Here is a 21,845-nt window from a genome sequence, read left to right on the forward strand (position 1 = left end):
CCGGGGTCGGGTTCCGAGGCGCCGGCGGGGGGCGAGGCGGGACGGAGAGGGCGGCGCTGCAGTGCCCGCAGCGGCGGGCTGGGGGAGCTGTGCCCGCCTGTCCCCCAGGCTCGGGCGGGGACCGGGCAGCTGGGTCGCCGCGCCTCTAGCCCGGCCGAGCTAGGCGACGCGCAGCCAGGCGTGCCTGGAGCGGACTCCGGCCCCAAGTCCTCTCGGGCGCCCGGCCGGGGAGGCCCCCGGAGAAGCCAGTCCTGCGGGCCACGGCGGCCGCGGCCGCCGCCACTCCGGCCCGCCCCCGGGGGGTGTCCCGGGCCGCTGGGCCCGCCCAGGTAACCCCATCCTCGGCCCGCCCCCGGCCCGCCCCCCCGGCCGCCCGCCTCCCTCCGCCGCCGTCGCCGCATCCCGGCTCTGGGGCGGCGCTGACAGTCTGGTCCGCGCCGGGCAGCGGGCGCAGCAGCGGGCAGGGCTGCCGGCAGGCACGGAGGCAGAGCCCCGCCGCGCGCGCGCGCCCCGGCCCGCGCCCGGCGCCGCGCCCCAGCCAGCCCGCGGGGCGCCCACCTGCCGCCCCGACGGGAGGCCCCCAGCGGCCGCAGCCGCTGCCCGGGGCCGGGCGCCCGCGGCGGCACCATGAGTCCCCGCTCGTGCCTGCGTTCGCTGCGCCTCCTGGTCTTCGCCGTCTTCTCGGCCGCCGCGAGCAACTGGCTGTAAGTCGGGCCGGGACCCGGCTGGGCCGGGCGGGGGCCGGGCGGGGCGGGGCGGCGCAGGCCCCGGGGGCAGCAGTCGGTGCCAGGCAGCGCGGGGCAGCGGGCGCGGGGGCGCCCGGCAGGTGTCTCGGCCGCGGGACGCGAGGCTCGTTCGCCCTCAGCACTGCAGCCGACACCGCCCGGGCCTCCCTCCGGACACCCCTCTGCCCGCGTCCCAGCCCAGAGGCTGCAAGGGTGGCGGCGGCTTCCGCACCCCTAGGCGGCCTCGGGAGCCCGAGAGCGCAAGGGGTGCGAGAGCGGGACCGCGGCCGGCGTGGGGTGCCGGGCGCGGGGCGCAGACCGGGCTGGGCTGACAGGTCGCCGAGGAAGCCCATTACGGGGAAGAACCCTGGCTCCTAATAACAGGTTAATCCCCAGAAGTCCAGGGGCGAGTTCCCCGCGCCGAGCTGCCCCGCGCGGCGCTGCGGGCTGGGCTGGAGGCGTGCAGAGACCTGTTTCTGCTTGGGGGGCGGGAGCCGGGAGAGAAGGAGGGAAGGGACGGGACGCCCAGCATCCGAGAGACCGCAGCCGACGCTGGACGGCCTTGGTTCTCCCTGGGGCAGGAAGAAACTCCGTCCAGACCTTAAAGAGCACAGCAGCCCTCCACCTCCCTCAGTCTCACCTAAGGAGGGAGGGGTAGTGACCGCTGGTGACCTGTCTGTTTCTCCTTGACTGGGCCTGACTCAGGGGACTCCCTGGGAAGATTGGCTCGGGGGGTGGGGGGATTCTAAAGGATGAGCTTCCATAAGTGGGTGAACAGGGAAGCAAGAGGACCCTGGACCCCTTCTTCATCTCCCTCAGTGACCATTCCCCCAGTCCCAGGCTTAACCCTGGTCCCAATTCCTTCTGCGCAGAGCTCTGCCCCCATCGGCTGTGGGCAGCCAGTGGGGAGCCAAGATCCAATATTGATCTGAAAAGCATGAGGTGGGAAGGGGGATAGCCAACAGTGTAGCTGGGGTTTCCATGGAGACAGCAGGAGAGGAAAAAAAATTCTCTCTGCATCAAGACCAAAGAACAAATATCTCCCATGAAATTGCCCCGAGTGTCCAATGGCTGTTGCTATGAGGTCATTGCAGCCGCCAGGGCCCCGCAGGCTGGAAGGAGTGTGTTCGTTGGGGTCAGAGCCACCCAGGGCTTGGGGGACGGAGGTGATGTGGAATTCTCCCAGCTGTTCTGAGAGCAAGAGTGAGCGACTCCAAGGCAGGCTGAAGTGGCTGCGGAGCTTTTGTTTTTCTTGGAGACTTAATTTGATTAACACTTCAGGGGCAGTGGCAAAGTGTACAAAAACCAGGGCACCACTACCTCCCTCCCACTACCCCCTAGCAGGCCGTCCCCCTGAGAGGGGCCTGGGTCGCAGAGCCGAGGAGGGGAGCTGATTTGGACTTGGGGAAGTCCGGGGTCCCTGGAGCTGACTCTGGAAAGCATGGGTTCAGAGCCGGGGTCTCCAAAGCGAGCGTAAGCAAGAACTGGGTATGACCGGCCCAGGGCTGAAGGCCACTGAAAGGCAGAGGAGGAAGCGGCAGTTCAAGGGTCTGACCCAGGCCATAGGGAAAGAGCGTGACATCCACAGTGGAAAGTCCTTCAAAGAGCATCTAGCATTTTGGCTCATTTTACAGATGAGGAAACTGAGGCCCCAGGAGGGGAAGCTACTTGCTCAAACTCAGAGCTGAGAACTGAACCCAGGTGCTCTGACTCCCAGCCAGTGACACACGCCCTTCCCTGAAGCCGTCCCAAGGTTGAGCCAGTGTGGCCCAGGTGGTGTCACCACCCACCCTCAGCCACATCCCAGCCCGAAATCCCAGCCAGGGAGGCAGCCCCAGCTTTGGGTCACGCAAACCATGGGGAATTCCAACAGCTCAGTTCTCGTGCTGCGCCGTGGGGGGGATGGGGTGAGGAGCGGCGGCCTTCTCGAGAGAAGAGAGGTTGGCAAACCTGTTCTCTGCAGCCGTGATGGTTCAGGTTGCCACGAAGCAGGTCTCTGGATGACCCAGCTCACTCCTGCTCCACCCTGGGCTTCGAGCCAAGGGTCTCTCTGCTCAGCCCAAGGCAGGAAGAACAAGGGGCTTCCCAGGACGCTGCCAAACCAGAGAGGCTATGATGGAGAAGAGATCTCTGGGCACATTCCAAGACAGGGTCCATCCCCAGGCCAGGGACTGGTCCAGCTCTGGGGGAAATAGATATCACAGCCTGGTCTCCAAGAGGAAGACAAGATAAAAGCAGATCACGAATGGATGAGACCATGAACATGCTATTGCTATCAGAGGAAAGAGTTGAGTGTGAGCTGGAGCAGTCATGGAGGGGACTTGGCCTGGAGGTTGTAGAATCATGACAATAAAGATTATAGTAGCTCCCCCTGTACTATCTAAATCCTGACAACATCTGAATCCCATTTTACATATGAGAAAATTGGGGATCACAGAGGTAATTGCCCCGAGTCACCTAGCTAGTAAATGACAGAGGCATCTGACCCAAAAGCTGCCTCTAGAAGGAAAAGCTTCTGGCGGGCAGATGTCCATCCAGGCATGGTAGCTGGCACTGTGTTTTTTCAAGTGTGAGCCACGCTGGAGGTCTGGCCACAAGAGGATGGCTGGCAGCACTCTCAGAGGGGCAAGGCCTGGGTGTCCACTCCCCTTCCAATACCTGGAGTCAGGCTTCCGTCCAGGGTCTGCTGGCTGGCCGGTTGCAAGAGCCAGTGCTATCTGTTGTTTCCGAAGGGCGGGTGGCCTGGAGGGGAGGCCAGGTGTCCCGCTGCGTGCAGCTGTTGGGCAGGATGGAGCTTGGAGATGGGAGGGCTCTGCAGCCTGAGGCCTGGGCAAGCCCAGAGAAGCTGGAAGCTGTTGATTAGACTTGTGTCTGGCACCAGGAGTGAGTTGACAGCTTGTGGCAGCTCCCACCGAGGGAGGGATGGAGGGATAAAAACAGTCCATCGGTGGAAGGCCTGGACTCTGCCACAGACCTGGACTCATAAATGTCTCTGAATGTTCCCCCCGGCACTGGGGCTATGCTGGAAGTCGGGAGACCAGGGTTCCAGTCCCTGCTTGGTCCCCAGTGCTGGGTGGCCTTGGATGGGCCTCTTTTTCCCTCTGGGCCACAATCCTCAGCAGATTGTTCTGAACCCCAAATGGAAGTACTGGAAGAGTTAGAGAATAGATAAACTAAAGTTTCGTCATTGTGGGTTTCCTGAAGAAAGGCAGTGATGCACTATGCTGGGGCCCCAGTGGAGGCCCAGTAGGCGAGGGCAGGGGGCCTGTGCTACACTCAAAGGTAGTCCAGCAGAGTGGCTAGGACAGATTGTATGCAGTTCCATCCCAGGTCTGCCACCGACAAGAGTAGTGACCTTGGACATGTTACTCAACCTCTCTGAGCCTCGGGTTCCTCATCTGTAAAATGGTACCCATGCTTGGGGGTGATGAGGCCAGAGAGAGCCCGTGCATGTGGCACGCTGAGAACAGTGCCAGGCACAGCGATAGAAACTGCAGCCATGGCTGCTGCAGGACGTGGAGGGCAGCTGTCACTGAACTGGGGGAGCTGTGCCCCTGGTTACAGAGATGATGGAGGGAACGGGCCTTCAGGCTTCTGCCCCCAAGCGCCATCTACCCAAAACTGTGCTGTCCAGACCCTGTGATCTTACACAGGCCACACAGGTAGGATCCTAGGCTGCTGCCTCCCTGCTCTTCAACCAGGGCCCCTGCAAGAGCCTCACAGAGCCAGGGGGACCAGCCGGGCTCCCGGGCAAATCCTGCCAGCCAGAGGAGTTGCTGCTGGGAGTGCCCTTCGGTGCCCCTGGGGGAGGCATCTCCCTGCGCACTGGATCTGACTCCCCACAGGTGTGCACCTCCGTCTCCGGGCCAAGCTCCCGTGTGCCTGCTCACGCAGCAGAGGTGTGTAACTGCCCTGCCCGTGAGCAGAGTGAGGCCTGGCACTCTGGGTGCAACTTGCTGGACCAGGTGTGGGCAGAGCCAGCCAAGATGTGCAGTGCCAGCCCCACAGGTAAAGGTGTGGTCTGTCTTCCCCAAGAAGTGTCCGCCTAGTCTCCAGCTATAAAGGATCCCTCGCTCCCTTCTAAATAGCAAAAACCCACCCCCTTGGATCACCTCCCATGGCTCTGGGCATTGAATCATAATCACTACACACCCACAGCTCTTTACAGTCTACACCCGGATTTCTCAAATCCACCATTGATATTTGGGGCCCGTCCTGTGCACTGTAAAACGTTTAGCAGCATCCCTGGCCTCTCTACCCACTAGACACCAGTAGCACCCCCCCCAACCAGGTGACCACCAAAAATGTCCCCAGACATTGCCAAATGTCCCCTGGAGGGCAAAATCACCCCTGGTTGAGAATCGGTGGCTGACAAAGCATTTCCACAGCCATTTCCCTATGAGAACCACATAACCTCTCCACCTCCCCCTTCAGAGGAGGGAGTCTGTATTCTCTTCAGCCCCACTTCTGAGACCCAGAGGTGCAGTGACTTCCCCAAGGACATTCTGCACGTCAGAAGCAGGACTTGAACTTGACTTGCTCTCACATGTCCAGATCTCATGGTTTTTATCCCCTGCCTATAGAACTGTCTCGTATTGTATATAACTATAGTCTAATAATGCGGCTCCTTCTACAAGGTTATAAACCTCTGGAGGCCGAGGCTGTGGCATCAACACTGCTCAGCAGCCGCAGTGCCTGGCATATGTCTGGCATGTAGTAGGTGCTCAGTCAACATTTGATAAACAAAGGAAGGACAGGCCTGTTCGCTCCAGAGGGTTGTAAGTTGCTGTCACATCATGCCCTACTTTCAAAGACCTCGAATGGGAGGGAGGCTCTGCTCTACTGCCTTGAGCCTCAGGTGATGCTAAGATGTGCCAAAGCGGGTGTCAGGACGTGTGGCTGTCACCCGGCAGATGCGCTGTCCTGGCCCGCAGCTCCCGGCCAGGCCACCCGCTCAGAGCCAGGCTAAGCGCTCATTCCCCTCACCCTCTTCCCAGGGCCCCGGGACCAGGCTCTGCCCGAGGGGTTTGCTCAGGCAGCAGTCACGACCCAGCTGTCTGCTGTGGCTTGACTTTCTTCCCTCAACCCTGGATTAGCAATTGAGCAACTCAGCATCTGACAAGACAGTGCTCCCCAAACCTGTTGAAACTCGCCCAACTCGGGCCCTGTGGGTGCATTTGGAAAGCTGAGCAATTGTACCACGGCTCCTCCTCTTGTTCCTCCCTCTGGGAAGAAGGGCTTTGGCCTGAGCCAACTGGGCACGGAGTTGGCCGGGGAGCCGCTGATGGGGGTTGGGGGTGCGTCACAGCTGCCCCCACCCCAGTCACCCCCGCTCCAAAGGAGCTTGCAAGAGCTGCTCGGCAAACTCAGCTGGGAGGCGAAGCTGCGACCCCATGGTGGCTGTCCAGATTTCTACAGGAGTTGCCAGGTTTTATCTCTGAGTCCTGAACTGCGTCTTCTGTGATTCGGCCAAACCCGGGAGAAGGCACGCTCCCTGCCGTGACCACCCCCAGCTCCCCCTTCCCTGCTCCAAACCCCTCTCCACCTCCCCCATCTCCTGGCAAACTTGAAACCAAACTCTGTTTTAAAAGTTCCCTGGCCAAGTCAGAACCCCCACAGCCAGAGGGGACCTGGTCTGAGAAGAGAGGCTGGGCGGGGAGGGTGGAAGGAGGGAGGGATGTGTCCTGGGAGGGAAGGAACCTCATGACAGCTCGCAGTTCACGGGGGAACTTTGGAGCGGCCCACTGGGAGCAGCATGAAATTGCTGATGAAACTAGAGGGGCCTCTTTCCTGCCATGACCCTGGAGGCTTTCAGACCCTGTTTCTCACTCTGTTCACACACAAGTCATATCATCGCAGGGTTGGGTCCCAGGAACTCTTTGCCAAGGACTGGAGCCAGCAGGGTATTCCTCTTGAGTCAGTGATGCCCTGCTTTCCTGGCACCCCAGGCATAGAGGGCGGAATCACAGCCATCAGAGTCAGAGGGGGTCTCAGAAGTGATCAGCTCTGCCCGCTCCCGGGACACAGAGCCTCCAAGCAGGAGAGTGAGTGCCGGGTAAGCCCTATTCAGTCATGTCAAGCACTTACTTGTCCAGACCTACGCTCCGTCAGGCACCGTGCTAGGCACTTGGGGGTCACAGAGCATATTAGTGGTAGAGCTGGAACTCTACCCCAGGTCTCCTGACTGTCTTCCCAGAACTTTCCCTGCAGCAGGTGAAAGCAGAGCTGCAGCCCATACACCTAGCCAGTCATCTCTGCTGGAGGTGATGAGCAACGAGGGAGGAACCCACGTTTTCCCATCCGCCCTGTTGGGGTGGGCGTGCGGGCTCAGCCACAGGCTCTCCCAGGACTGGGCCTTTAGAAGGGGTGCACCAAGGCCAAGGAACTCGCTAGAAACCTGAAGCCACCAGAGCATGAGCCTCACTCCAGGAAGCCAGCGCCGGCCCTGGACAGCTCATGCAGCTTCCCCATGCCTCCCTGGTCCTCATCCCCAGGGCTCCCTCAGCCGAGCTAGGGAGGACAGTGCAATGGTTCGATGGCTCCAAGGGCAAGAAAGGTACCCTGGGGATGAGGGTTGGATGGGTTCTTTGCAAGGGAGAAGCTCTCTGTTGGTAAATTAGGGGGGCAAGGCAAGGTGAGGAAGTGCCTTAAATTCGACACCCACTCACCCCACAAGCACACCTGCCCCAGAGAGAGAAGAATTCTCACCTCTGGCACAGCTCTGGAACCATCCAAGTTCAGGTCTGAGAGGCTACTTCCTGGCCCTGAGTCAGCCACCAGCTCCCCTGGGAACAAATACTGTGAGATGGGAAATGGGGGGGCTCCCAAATAAGAGGTGGGGGACAGGAAAGAAATCTAAGGAGCTGAAAATAATGGAAACTGGGATGTCAAGAGACGGAAAATACGGGTGCTGAGGCTTCTGCGGATGGGGAGTAAAGGGAGCTAGGGATCCCAGGAGACAGGTAGAGGGGGAATTAGCACCCTAAGGTACAGGAGTGGGGCCTTGGGCTCCAGAGGAGGCTGTCATTTCCCCCCAGCTGGGGAAATGCACTGGGGACAGAGAGAACGTGACCTGGGCATTGAGAACTCTAGAGTTATGCTACATCTGGGAAGAAGGTGGCGTGGAGGCAGCACCCGCCACCCCACCACCACTGGGAATGTCTCCAAGGCCAGCCCCTCCTCGCTGGCTGCCCCTCCAGGGGGTTCAGGCCAGTGACAGCAACTCCTTCCATGGCCTGAGTAGCTGCAGAGACCACCGGCCCGGATGCTGTCCAGGCAGCCACATAACCCCTGAGACATTGCCCTCCCCAGCACCCCTCACTCCTGAAAGCAGCCCTGAAAGATGCCTTCACCATAGTTCAGAAGAGACATGGGGCTCTAGAAAGACTCATCAATCGAAGAAGAAGACCACCTTCCTCAAATCATTGTCCACTGATGCCAAACCATCATGCCCTCGATGCCCTGGGCCATCTCTGGAGCCTGATCAGCCAGCCCGGGCTTAGGAGCCAGTATGACCTGTTTTCAAATCCTGACCACCACTGACACGGCCTTGAACACATGCCTCTCTGAACCTCAGTTTCCTCATCTGTAAAATGGAGGGGATGGGGCTTCCTTGGTGGCGCAGTGGTTAAGAATCCGCCTGCCAATGCAGGGGACACGGGTTCGAGACCTGGTCCTGGAAGATCCCACCTGCCGCGGAGCAACTAAGCCCGTGTGCCACAACTACTGAGCCTGTGCTCTAGAGCCCGTGAGCCACAACTACTGAAGCCCGCACACCTACAGCTCGTGCTCCACAACAAGAGAAGCCACCACAGTGAGAAGACCACGTACCACAACAAAGAGTAACCCCTGCTCACCGCAACTAGAGAAGGCGTTTGCGCAGCAACGAAGACCCAACAGAGCCAAAAATAAATAAATTTATTTTTTTTTAAAAATGGAGGGGATGATACCCACCTGGACAACCCTGCATGGATATATGGATATATATCCATATAAGGATATAGTAAAGCATGTGGCTGTTGTTTGAAGAGCACAAGTGACAAGGGACATGAGGTCCCTTTCTTCTAGTCATCTAGTGCCATGAACGGTTTCCAAGTCCCCTGGGCACACCTGAGCTAGTCCTAGGTCCCCACTGTCCCTGCCCTCCTCACCCCAGTGTCCCCAGCTCCTAATCTCCTAACAGGACCATTGCCCCCCATCCCATCCCTCATACTCCCAGTCCTTGGAGGATCCACCTGATGGGCCAGAATCACTGGAAATACGTTCTCTAATTCTGCATACTCCATCCAGGGACTATCAAGAATCTACAGTTGGGGGTACTTCCCTGGTGGTCCAGTGGTTAAGACTCCACACTCCCACTGCCGGGGGCACGGGTTCGATCGCTGGTCAGGGAACTGGGATCCCGAATGCTGCGTGGCCAAAAAAAAAAAAAATCGACAGTTGGGATCGAGGCTGAAGTGATCCACTGTGCCCCATGGGCGTGTGCCCTGCCCTCCGGAGTGCTCAGCTGAAAAACAGGCTGGGAACCCAGGTGGAAGAGAGCTGATGGAACCAAGCCAAAGAAGACAAACGAGCAGAACTCTCTGGGGTCCAGAAGAGGGTCCAGCTCAATGGACTATGAAGAGGCTTGGAGAGGGCAGTGATGATGATAAACATCTTAATGATGATTATGTAATACTGTTGCCAACAGGGGAAGAGTGCCTCCTATGTGGCTATTTAATTCGCTTAAGCCTCCTGAGATCAGAACTATTCTCCCCATTCTAGAGGTGAAGACACTGAGGCTCAAAGATGTTCCCTCTCTTGCCTCAGTAACACAGAGATGGGACGCTGACCCAGACGGTCCCTCTCTCCTGCACAGCGCACCACGCTGCCTGCCACGCGAAGGGATAAGAGTCTCTGGGACCGGGACACTGTAGGGAAGAGGACAGCAGGAGACTAAGACCACGGGTACAGAAACCCTCAAAGGTCTGAGAACAACTGCGGGTGTGGAAGGCTCCTGGGGAACCAGGTGCGCCCCGCCTGCCACGAGCACACAGTCCCGGATGGGTCTGGGTCCCTCTCGTCCTCACCCGGCCACGTCTCCCCAGGCGGCTCTCGGCTCATCAGGGGCTCATTTCCTTCCGGCTCCTCCTCCTGCCGCCTGGCCTCCTTCCTCCCTGGTGTCGCCGGCAGGCACGACCGCTCCTGAGGAGGCTCTAAATGTGGCCGGGCCGGGTGGGGAGGCCAGAGGGAGGGGGTAGAGAGGCCTGGGCTGGCGTCCCAGCCCCCACCTGGAGACCGTGGGGCCAGGACCCACGACGCTGATCTGCTTGGCCTCCCAAACGCTCCAGCTATTTCCCGTCCCCTGTCCTCTTGACGCGCAGAGCAAGAGCTGGGCAGGAGTCACGAAGAGGTGCGGATTTTCCTCTAGGAATTTGTATATTTTTTTTGAAAAGCAAGCAAACCTGGAAAAGCTTGGGACAAGCCCAGCTAATTTTAGTTTCTAATGAAAACAGCAGGTGGCCGAGAGGATCTGATCTCCCTGGCAGGGCCAGGGCCCTCCAGCCTCGCAGGCTGCAGGCACGGGCCGGGCGTGGGGAGGGCCTCCTGGGAGGAGCCTGAAGGACCGGAGCCCCCGCTGGAGAAGACAGGGCACGAGCTGCCTGGCAGCGGGGCGGCCCGGGGTTGGGGGGTAACCTGATCGATGGCACGGCTGTGGCTGGAGTCCTGCGTGGCCGGGGCAGCGGGTAGCAAATGGCTAAGCCTGTGCTCAGCAGTGGCAGGAAGAAGCCTAAATTGGGGCGATGCAACCAGAATGAGAGAAGAAGCAGGGATGGCCGGGGCCCTCCACAGGCCGGCCCAGCGCAACGCAATCAGCACCCCCGCACACGCCCAGGCTCTTGGTCTCCTCCAGGAATGGCTTGTGCAGTTGACATTTGAGCCGGGCCCGGCTCCTGGTCAGCAAGTGGCACGCGTGTCTCTGGAGGAAAGGTTGAGCCACCTGAGGGTGCAGAGAGGGGATTCCTGAGGCCCCTGGAACCAGCTGGGCCTTGCCCCTAAGGGTCTCCAAGTCCTCAGCAGACCAAAAAGCCACAGAGCCTCCACTTTCTCCCCTCACCGCCCCGCCCCCAACCCTGAGCCCTCTGCCAGGAGGGGAGCAGAGGGGACCTAGTCAGGACAGAGCCATCCATTTATGCTGCAAGCATGTATTGAGCACCTTCTAGGTGCCACACCCTGTGCTAGGCATCGAGGAGGCCACGGACTGGACGTGACACCGAGGGTGGTGTTAGCCCCCTGCCGCTGTCAAACAAGGCAGATCCACAACCAGGGTACAGGGGAAAGAGAGGTCCCAGTTTGAGCTGGGTTTGCGTTCCAGCTTTGCCACTCACTAGCTGTGTGACTTTGGGGAGTCACTCCACCTCTCTGGGCCTCAGTTTGCTCATCTGTAAAATGAGGCCAGGCACCCTAACCAGATACCAGAACGAGCAAGCATTGTGGGCAAGGGCGCGTGATGTCTGGGGTCCTAACTCTCCCCACTCCATTCCCAGTTCCATTTCCAGTTCTGATACCCAGCCCTTCCCAGGCAAGACCCTGGGATCTAAGAGAACCAGAGTGAGTTGGGGCCCTGCCTCCTGTGGCATGGAAGGGGACAGCTGTGGAGCCAGATGAAGGCAGGGGCCGGGGGCGGTGGGCATTGGTGCCAACCTTGGGGGCAGGGACACTCCTCAGCGGAAGAGGGTTCTCAGCCTCTTCCTGGAAGCCGTCCCGGTGACTCACACCCGTGGCAGGCCAGCAGCTCACCCCTAAATCCCTATTACTGTTATTTCAGCCCGTGTCCCTCGTTGAGTCCTGAGCTTACGGGAGGCAGCGGTGGGTGGCCCCTCTGGCCCATCTCACGCCTCTTCAATGGCAGGGGCTCCGTCTATCTGCCTGGCATGGGGCCAGGGGGACTTTGAGGCTTGAACCCACCCCCCCATCCCAGCGGACTCTGACACAGACCCATTCATTTATGGTACCGTGAGGAGACAGGCTCCAAGTGGGGCGGGGACTTGCCCAAGGTCCCACAGTGGGTTGGTGGCTCAGCCAGGCCTCCCCAGCTTGTTCCTCCTGCCCAGAGAACCCCTGCCTTGAACACAGAAGCCAGGGCCCAGCACAGCCCCACCTGGCCCCTTGGCAGGGCACAGAGGGAGCAGAGGCTGAGATGGGGACAGGCTAGCTCTGTGCCCCCATGTCACAGAGGGAATAGGGGGCCCCACCTTCTCCTAGAGACCAACCCTGCCATCTGAGCAGGAAAGGATCCAGCTTTAGGCCCAGTTGCTAGTCCCCTCACCCATGGCTTCCCAAACGTGGACCTGGCCCACGGCCAGTAGCCGGGCTCTTGGTGCCCCCTGCAGGCCAAAAGCGCCAGGTGGGACTAGCTCCATAGCTGGCAGAGGCGGGGGATGCACCTAGGTAGAGCTGAGGAGCCAAGTCAGCCCCCTCCCCTTGCAGATACACCCTCCCCGGACCCCCAGCCATCTTCCCACCTTTGTCTCCCTTCTGAGAAGCTCAGGCTTCTGCCCAGGCCTCGTCGGGACACTACCAGCCTCTGTGCATCCTCTGGGCAGGACCTGGTAGAGAAGACCGTGAGGCTCCCGGGAGGCAAGGAATTCAGGAAAAGTGAGGGGAGGTGGGACTGCCTCAGCCCGAGACCACCCACCTCCCACCAGCCCGAGCTGCCAGGGAAGGGCGAGATCCTCACAGCTACGGCGCACCCAAGATGGGCCGGCCGAGAGCCAGATGCACCAGCCACGTCAAGTCACGTTAACTTCTCACAGCAGCCTGTGGGATTGCCAGATCAAGAAAGCCAGATGCAGAGAGGCCCCACAGCTTTGAGGAGGAGAGAGGGTCCCAGAATCAGATTCCTTGGAACTTGGAAAGAAACATCCCCAGTGGGCACTCACAGACTTCCCCTAAAGTGCCCTCCAGGCCATTGCCAGCCTGGCTTCACAGCTGCTGCTGGGAACGTGTGAAAAGCCCAGATGCCCACCAAGCCCTGCCTGGAGTGGGGCCCAGACACCTGCACTTTCAGCAAACCCCACAAACGTTTCGATGCGCAGCCAGATACGAGAACCATCACTCTGGTCCAGCCCACGTGCCTGACAAATAGAACCCAGCTGCTGATTGTACACCCCCGGGGGTGGAGAGCTCAGCAACCCGCAGGCAGCCCACCCACTGCACCGTGGCCCGCATCCTTACGTCAAACGAACCCAGCTCCCAGCAACCTCTGCCCACGGGTGACGTTCAAGTCCTTGAGCCACATAAAAGAATATTGTCTCTACCAAAGGTTCTGAAGTCGGGCAAAGCCAGGTTCAAGTCCTGGCTCTGCCTTTACTAGCTGTGTGACCTCGCACACAAAGCGAAGTACTTAACTTGTCTGTGCCTCAGTTTCCTCCTCTATAAATGGGGGTTCATTGGCTTGCTGGGAGGATTAAATGCAATCGTGCAAGTAAAGTCTTAGGCTTTACTGATTAAGGGCCATACAAGTTAGCTATTCTTATTGTCATTGTCATAAAAATCTCCCATATCTTACTAGGCTTTCTGTGTGCTTTTCTATCTGGGTACCATGCATTTATTCATTCCTTCACTAAGTAAACAGATGTCGAGTTCCTGCCCCATTGCCTGAGGCCCCGCGTAAGACCACCTTTCACATACAGGATCCCTTTAGAGGCTGACAACAGTTCCCTGACTTGGCCACAATCCGTGGTCTCCCCCTCACATTACAGGTGGAAAAACTGAGTCCCAGAGAGCAGTAGCCTTTGTCCTTCTTTGGACAAGAAATCTGTGCAGTTTCCCCGGTAAAGATGCACTGGCATCTTCACCTCTACCACCCAGAGAGCCATTGCCCCCGCATCAAGCAGACCTGGGTTGCTGGGCTGGTTCACTGTGGTCTCTGGGGCAGTGGGACACTTGCTCTGCTTTTGTTCAGAGCCCCTGATCTATGGGGCTGAGGCTGAGGGTAGAGCCAGGGTCTGCGTCTCCTGCTGGGAGGTGGTGGGAAGGCCCCTCTCCTTCTCTGAGCTTACCTGTAAAATAAGGAGTCTGGACCAGACCACGTGTCAGGGAACATTCCTTAAGGCTGTGATTCTGTGCACCCTGCTGCTCCTCCAAGAATCTGGAAGGCAGCGCCAGGCAGCCCTGCCTGCCCTGGGAGGTGGCAGGTGCATCTCCCACTGAAGAGGGGGGAAAGGGAGGCAGGGGAGGGAGAGGAGGCCTTCCAGAGTCACCACTCAGCTCTCCTTCCACCATTAGGCTGCTACTTGTGTGCCTACTATGTGCACTGGGCCCTGGCCAGGGATGCTGGGATGGGGTGAGGGGACAGGTTGAGGAGCAGTGGTTGGAGCACAAGCCTCAGGGTCATCCAGACCCGGGCTCCAATCCAGGTCTGCCCCTACAAGTTGGGTGACCTTGATGGTCATCTCACTGCTCTGAAACATGCCTGGCACTTAGTAGGTGTTCTGTTAATGCACACCCTTCCCTTGAGAGAAAAACCAGTTTCTTCTTCACAGGGTCTTTCCCTACCTCTGCTCCCACCCCGGTGAGTATTTTTGTGTCTTACTCCTGGCCCCCTTGCCTCCTGGCCCAGATTGCAAAGTGGCCATCATTAGGGACTTCCCTGGTGGTCCAGTGGTTAAGACGCCATGCTTCCAGTGCAGTGGGCGCGGGTTCGAACCCTGATCGGGGAACTAAGATCCCACATGCCATGCAGCACGGCCAAAAAAAACACACACAAAAACAAAGTGGCCGTCATTAGACAGGGCAGAGCCTTCCAGCGCCCTCATGGAGGGGGTTGGCAGGGGAAAGGCCCATGGGGTTTGGAGGGGTTTGAAGCTTGGCTCTGACACTTGCTACCTGGGTCACCTTGGGCATGTTTCCCTCTTAGCCTTTATTTTGGAATCCATAAAATGGTCGTAGTAATTGTCACCTGATAGATTTGGGGTGAGCTGGCAACAGGAAGAAGTGCCTGCCGCCGTGCACAGCACATGGTAGGTGTCCAATCAACAGTAGTGTTCTCTGTCCTCTGCTGAAAGGGATGCAGTAAAGCCCCTTCCCACATGTGCCTGGCCCCAGAGTGCCTTGACATAAGCTGTCTCATCTGGATTGTGATCCTCGCTATAACCCTGTGAAGTGGGGCAAGCACTGGTGCCCTGTTCTCTGGCTATAAAGACTCCAGGGGCTGAGGGGAGAGCATGGCACACTTTGTTTTCAAAGCCCCTTCCCCCAACACCATCCCCAGCCCCCCAGCCCTCACTGCCCTTATTGTCCTAAGTGCTACAGCAGTGACGCTGGTCTCTGCCTGGTGGCCCTGGGATATGGCTGGCAGTGAGGATCGTGACCTTGTAGCCAGAGGTGGGCTTAGGTCACTGGGGTCTCTGCCTTGGGAGGGGAAAGAGACACACCAGGGCAGACAGCGGCTCCAGCCTCCCATCTAGAGAGCGTTTCGACATGAAGGGCTCGGAGCCCATGGGCGAGGTCTAGGGTAACATCGGGGCACAGATACCAGTGCAGGGGCCACCCAGGCAGGGAGGGATCCCACGGGGGTCTGTCAGCCGCCCTCCCAGTGCTCTCCCTGCTTTGGCTAACTTGAGATGGAGGCCTTGTGCAAGACAGCAGTTCCGCCCTTCTGGCTCTGGGAACCAGGCAGCAGGGCCGTCACTGGATCCAGAGAGAAGCCGACCTCCAGGACCCATCCCTGGTACAAACTGGCTCCCAGAGACCTGGGCAGGGCGTGGCCTCGGCCGGGGGTGGAAGGAGGAGGGAAGGGGCTCAGCACCACGTCCCACCCCCATCCCCAACCCCCCTCTCCCCAGGTACCTGGCCAAGCTGTCATCAGTGGGGAGCATCTCAGAGGAGGAGACGTGCGAGAAGCTCAAGGGCCTGATCCAGAGGCAGGTGCAGATGTGCAAGCGGAACCTGGAGGTGATGGACTCGGTGCGCCGCGGCGCCCAGCTCGCCATCGAGGAGTGCCAGTACCAGTTCCGGAACCGGCGCTGGAACTGCTCCACGCTCGACTCGCTGCCTGTTTTCGGCAAGGTGGTGACGCAAGGTGAGGGAGGGGCTCGCGGGGGTGCTGGGGACCCCGGAAGGACCACTGTTTCCTGGGGTGGGGAATCATGTGCTCATGAGTGGCCTGACGGGTCCATCACTCATCACAGGATGCAGATGGAGGCATGGGAGCGGGCAGGGCCCAGCGGGCGGCAGTCCCCTGCGGGAGGGCCGACGGAGAAGGATGCCGTTCTCTGGCTGTGCAGCACAATACGGTGTGCCGTGTTTTCAGTCCTGGAGCCACCATCCCGTTTTAGAGTCAGAAACTGAGACTCAGGCAGGGGAAAGGACGGAGTGGCCCGGGGCTCCTCAGAGGGTGAACAGCAGAAAAGAATTCAGACCTGGGCTTCCAGCCCCCCAGCCCCGTGCTATTTTTACCTTAGCACTGGCCTCACCTATGCAAGCGCATCTCGTTCGTCTGTACCTTTGACGAACCACGTTGAGCCTCACTTGCCCAGCCCTGAGTCCGCGGGAAGAGCAGCACCCAGACCCTGTCCTCCTGGGCTCACAGTTGAAGCAACGATGACACCTCACTAGGGGCAGTGGCTCTCACACCTGTAGCACCAGCTAGGGACCAGACACTGTTTAAGTGCTTTAAGTGATATTAACTCACCTGGCCCTTTGAGATAGGCTTCCGTATTGCAAATGACGAAACTGAGGCACACAGAGGTTAAGTAACTCGCCCAAAGTCACAGAACCAAAAAGTGGCCAAGCCAGGACTTGAGCCCGTGCAGCCCAGCTCCAGGGTCTTGCTCTTACCCACGATGAGAGGGGACACAGGATCCTCGGAGCACGAGGGTGGACCCCTGCCCCAGCCAGGGCGGGTGCTCAGGGAAAGCTTTCCCAAGGAGTGGGTCCTCGGCTGACACCAGAAATATGAGAAGGCATCAAGCCAGAGGAAGATGGGCCAGGGCATAGAGAACGTTCCATGCAACTGGAAGGCTCCTTAAGAGGTCACCGGGTCAAGCCGCTGCCCTCAAGGGAGTGCTCTAAACCAGCTGCCCCTTTTTCTACTTCCTGAGTGTGAAACTGACACTCAGAGCCACCAATAGTCCACAGGCCCCTTGACTTGCTCAGGCAGCAGGAAAGCGTTCCTGGGCCAACCTTTGTCTTGGCACCTGTGGTCCTGGACAGCGAGGGCTGCTGGGCTTGTGGCAAAGCCATTTGGATGTTGTTGGAAACCAACTGGGATAGAAATTTGGAAGCCATTCTCCTGGGAGTTGGCAGGGGCCAAAAAGGCACGATTATGCTTGGCATGACTGAACATTGCTGCTTCGGAGAAGAAGCAAAGGCCCAGTGAGCGGCCTGGGAGCGGAGGCCCTTCCGGGACCACGGTGCCCCTGCCGAGGACCCAGGGCTGCCTGTCTGATGAGGCCCAGACACTAGGCTCAAACAGCAGATCCTGGGCACAGGAAGCCCCTTGCACACAGTAGGTGTTCCGTGTTTCAGGTGGACTGATGAATAGACTGGCAGGGTTACATGTGCCAGGCCCTTCATACCCCCGTGCCTTTGCACATGCTATTTCCTCCACCCCCAAACACCCAACCCTCTTTCTCCACCAGCTCAGCAGCTCCCTCCTCCAGTCTGCCCAGCTCCTGCAAGCAGGTGGTTGCTTTTTTCCACTGGGCTCCAAAGCTCTTTGTTCATGCTGGGGTTTTTTCCCTTTTTTTTGGTAATTGTTTTGATATAATTTCAAACTTACAGAAAAGTTGCAAAAATAGTACAAGGAATTCCCATGTACTCTTTTTTTAAAAACCTCTATGTGATGGGTTTATTCAGTCAGCTACTTTCATTTTCTTCTTTTTTAAATGAGGTATAATTGACATTATATTAGTTTCAGGTGTACAATATAATGATTCAGTAAGTCTAGTTACCGTCCATCACCACACAGTTGCAAACATTTTTTTCCTTGTGGTGAGAACTTTTAAGATCTACTTTCTTAGCAACTTTCAAATATGCAATACAGTATTATTAACTATGGTCACTACGCTGTACATCACATCCTCATGACATATTTATTTTATAACTGGAAGTTGGTACTTGTTGACCCCTTTACCCATTTTGCCCACCCCCCATCCCTGCTTCTGCCTCTGGCACCACCAGTTTGTTCTCTGAATATATGAGTTCAGTTTTTCCTGTGAAGAATTGCCATATACTCTTTACCTAGATTCACCAGCTGTTTACATTTTAACCCATTTGACTTATCCATTTCTCTCTCTCTCCTTTCTCTCTCACTCTCTCCCTCCCTTAATACACACACGTGTACACACACACACACTTCTGTCTAAACCATTTGTGTCCACGTGGCTTTCATTACACCTTTCACACTGAACTGTGATGCCTGTCTCCCCCACCCCACTCCCCCATCCCTAAACCTTGAACTCTTCCAAGGCAAGGGTAATGTCTCATTTACCGGTTTCCCAGCGCGTGGCAGAGCCTGGCATGGAGGAGACAGTCAAGGGATGTCATCAGTGGCAGAGAGCAAGTCGGGGCAAGGACTCAAGGGGCAGAAGAGGGGAGGCATGGGTCAGTGCGGCCTGACGCAGGAGAGGGACCCCGTCGAGAAGTGCTTTCCTCACCTGTGTTTGCACCAGGAACCAGGGAGGGGGCCCAGCCCCGGCTCATCAAGTTCAGGGAGATGCTGAGAATCCTACCGGGCTTGGCTGGAACCTGCTCTGGACTAAAGTCCAAGTGACTTGGTCAAGCATCCAGTCTCCTCGGGGCTGAGTCAGGGCATGCACTTGCCAAGCCAGCCACACGCCAGGCAAGGGCAGTCGTGTTTGGAGGAGTCTGAACTCTTCCCATTCGTCCATCCCCTCACTTTTGCATTTTCCGTTTTCTTCCCTAGTAAAATTCCTCCTGGAAAAGTCTCAATTTATCTCCACTGAACAAGAGACGGGACTTGCCCCTCCCGAGGCCACAGTGCTGCTCTTGGAGGGTCCAGGGTTGATGAGGCCGTGCGGGGAGAGCACGGGCAGCGTGACCTTGGGGGAGGGACCTCACTCCTCCAAGCCTCCGTACCCTCACCTGTCAGTGGGACCTGCACGTGTGCTTACCTCATAATGGCGTCACCATTTAGGGTGGACCTTGACCCCAGAAAAGCCATCCGTCCTCACCAGCTGCTGTGATTTTGGGCAGCAGCCGGTGGGCAGGCCTCTCTCACAGCCCCCAGGGTTTAGGGGTTGGGGGGCTAGGCCAGTGCCCGCATTCATGGGCTGCCTGGCTGGGGTCCTGACCTCAGACCTGGAAAGGTAATAGCTCACAGATCCCTCCAGGAGCCAGGCCATACTTGGAGAAGAAAAGGAGCCCCATTTGTTGAGGGCCTCCTCGGTGCTGCCTTGCATCGACCACCCTCACGACAAGTCCAAGTGTGTAGTATTGTTCCCACGTTACCGCTGAGAAAGGAGGCCCAGCAGACAGAGGGTGTGATGCACCTAGATCCGGGACCTGCCGGCTCTTGGCATGAGACCCCGGGCAAGGTCCATCCCCTGTCCTAGCCTCAGCGTCCTCCTCCCTGGATGGGGGGCAACCCCAGGCCCCAGCTCCTGGACTTCCCATCAGGATTCAAAGACGATGTCTCCAAAGGCCTGCCTGACTCCCAGGGCACCCGGGGGTGGGAGCAGCTCTCTTACGGCCAGCACTGCCCGAGGCCATACAGCTCCAACCCGCACCCCCTCCCCTCCCGGGCAGTGGAGACCCCCTGCTCCTGGCCTACAGAGGCAAGACAGACGGTGACATAATGGTGACTGGTGAGGACCGTGTGCAAGTCAGGGCCAAACTGTGTGCTCTAGGCTGAGAATCTGCCAGAAATTTGGTGAAGTTGGCATCGGGGGCAGCCAGGAATGGGGCAGGCAGTGGTTCTTGGCTGAGCAGGCGTGCAGGGCCAGATGTGGGACGGCCTCTGTGCGGTTTGGTCACTGCTTAATCCCTGTGCCTGGGGCAGCACCTGCACAAGGTAGGTAACTGATAAGTATTTGTGGAATGAATGACGAGGGTTTGAGGGTGGGAGGGAGAGGCCAGGGGGTCTGGCGAAAGTTCAGTGTGGCCGTGAGCAGGATGTGGTGGGGTCTCAGGGTGGGCTGGCCCGAGCAGGACAGGGAGGGGTGGGGAAGGCCATGCAGACTCCTCTGCTCCTGCTTCCCTCCATCTGTAGCCAACGCTGGGCGTGCCCCTGCCTTCTCACACCTCGCTCTGTGAGCTTGATCATGTCCCTGTCCCGAGAGAGGGGACTCCATGAGCCCTGAGGCCCCTCTGGGCTCTGGCTGCCATGCCGGGAGGTGATGTGGTGCACTGGTCGTAGCCAAGAGAGGATCCAGCCCAGGCTGTGTTTGCAGTCCCCGCGTGTCTAACCTCAGGGCACCTGACTGACGGTAACTTCAGGCTGGATCTATGAAGTGGATGCTTTTCAGTCCTGGGCTGTGATTCCCTAACACCTGTGCTCTCACCTTTGTCCTCAGTGTTGGCATCACTTTGGACCCAATGAGGGTGACAACATGCCTTTCTTCTGGGGACCTCTCAGGCCAGCTTTTGGTGCCATCAGATACATCACAGGAGGTCTGGGGAGGGGTTACCCCAGAGACACTTTGCACTGGGGGTTCCTTGAGGACAGACTCACGTCCGTCTCCCTCGTGCTGGCATAGGGCCTGGCTCACAGCAGGCGGCTAATAAACGTCTGGTGAGGGAGGAGGTGTCTCTGGGCTAAGGAAACCTTTAGCCCAATGGCAAATATGCGGACAAGTGGCCCTCAGGGGGTAAGTGCCCTACCGATATTTGTTAGCGAATAAATAAAATGGCATTAATCACCCAACAGTAACATTCACAGTAGGTACCATGTCTCAAGCTCCTACTCCAGACCAGTGGCTAAGCACTTCCATGTTTTACGTCATTAGATTTCCATACCCACCTGAAGAGGTCAGAACTATTGTCAGCCCCATTCTATGGACATAAAAACTGAAATCACACATTTAGGAAGTGGCAGAACCAGGACTAGATCTCAGGCCTGCCAGGCTGAGCATCCACGCTCCTCCCAATACCCGCCTCTGTCTCCAGGGAGCTGGGAAAGGCCTGTTCTTGCCAGCTGTGTACTGGGCTCGAGGCGGGCAGAGGAGGTGGTGAGGGACAGCGTGGCCCCTGGAGCTTCCAGTCTGGCTGCAGACAAGCACACAAGACACTTAGAAGATGAAACAGTCCGAGTGCAACTCTGACTGCGTGGGGAGGGCAGGCCAGGCCAGCCAGAGCACCCGGGGTCCCCCGAATCCCTGATGGTGGGAGGGATGTGCAGAAGTGCCAGGGCCTGGCCTGCTGGGCCAGCGTTACTTTCCCCATGTTAGAACTGGGAAAGGTCACTACACTAGTAAGAGTCTTAACATGGCTTTGTCCAACTCCAAAGCCTTTACTCTTTCCCCTGCCCTACATTGTCTCTTAAATCCAAAGAGGCTTCCTGGAGGTGGTTTCAAGAAAAGGTGAGCCTTTGCAGACAAGAGAGCAAAGGAAATTGGCAAGGCAGGCTGGGGGGCAGGGATGGGGAGAGGACAAGGGCAGTGCCTCTCCCGCCCCTCCTCCCTAGGACTCCCGCTGGGTCTGCTTTGGAAACATGTAAGTTATGTTCGGAATGACACCGCCACCAGGACACCTGCCTGATGCCCCGGGGATCCCGACGCCTGTGGCTTCCTTTCTAGCCCAACTCAGCCTCATCTGTTTCTCCTCCAAACACTCCTTCCTGCTCAAATGTCCTTCCATCCAGCATCTGGGGAGACAGCGCATGTGATGTGCTCAGAAGAGCACCGGCCTCGAGTCAGGCAGGCCGCGGTTCCAATTCCCTCTTGGCCACTGACTGGCTGAGGGACCCCAGACAAGCCCCCGAGCCTCACTTTTTCCTCCACAGAGCAGAGCTGGAGAGAGCTGGTTGCTCAGGTCGCCATAAGCTCATGGAAAGGCCCTGGCACACCGTAGGCCCTCAGAAAGGGTAGTTATCACTGGATCCCCAGGACAACTCTGAATTCCCAGCCCCAGGCAGCCTTAGCACCTTGGAAAAGATGGCAGTGAGGCGGGACCTAG

General features: G+C 58.2%; 1 protein-coding gene across 4 annotated transcripts in view; it reads left to right on the top strand.

Annotated features, from left to right (window-relative positions):
* Positions 1-500: 500 nt before the first annotated feature.
* Positions 501-21,845, top strand: part of WNT4 (Wnt family member 4) — a 28,332-nt gene continuing 6,987 nt past the window's right edge. Inside the window, exons 1-2 of one of the 4 annotated variants that reach the window (XM_082372765.1) lie at positions 501-704; positions 15,554-15,789. In XM_082372765.1, the coding sequence (XP_082228891.1) occupies positions 628-704; positions 15,554-15,789 (313 nt within the window). In that variant the 5' untranslated portion in view covers positions 501-627. Of the gene's footprint in view, positions 705-15,122; positions 15,439-15,553; positions 15,790-21,845 lie in introns of those variants that run through there. The other 3 variants (XM_082372767.1, XM_082372766.1, XM_082372764.1) reach the window with 3 other exon arrangements.

Source organism: Balaenoptera borealis (assembly GCF_965194805.1).
Source record: "Balaenoptera borealis genome assembly, chromosome: 1".
Classification (NCBI taxonomy): domain Eukaryota; kingdom Metazoa; phylum Chordata; class Mammalia; order Artiodactyla; family Balaenopteridae; genus Balaenoptera; species Balaenoptera borealis.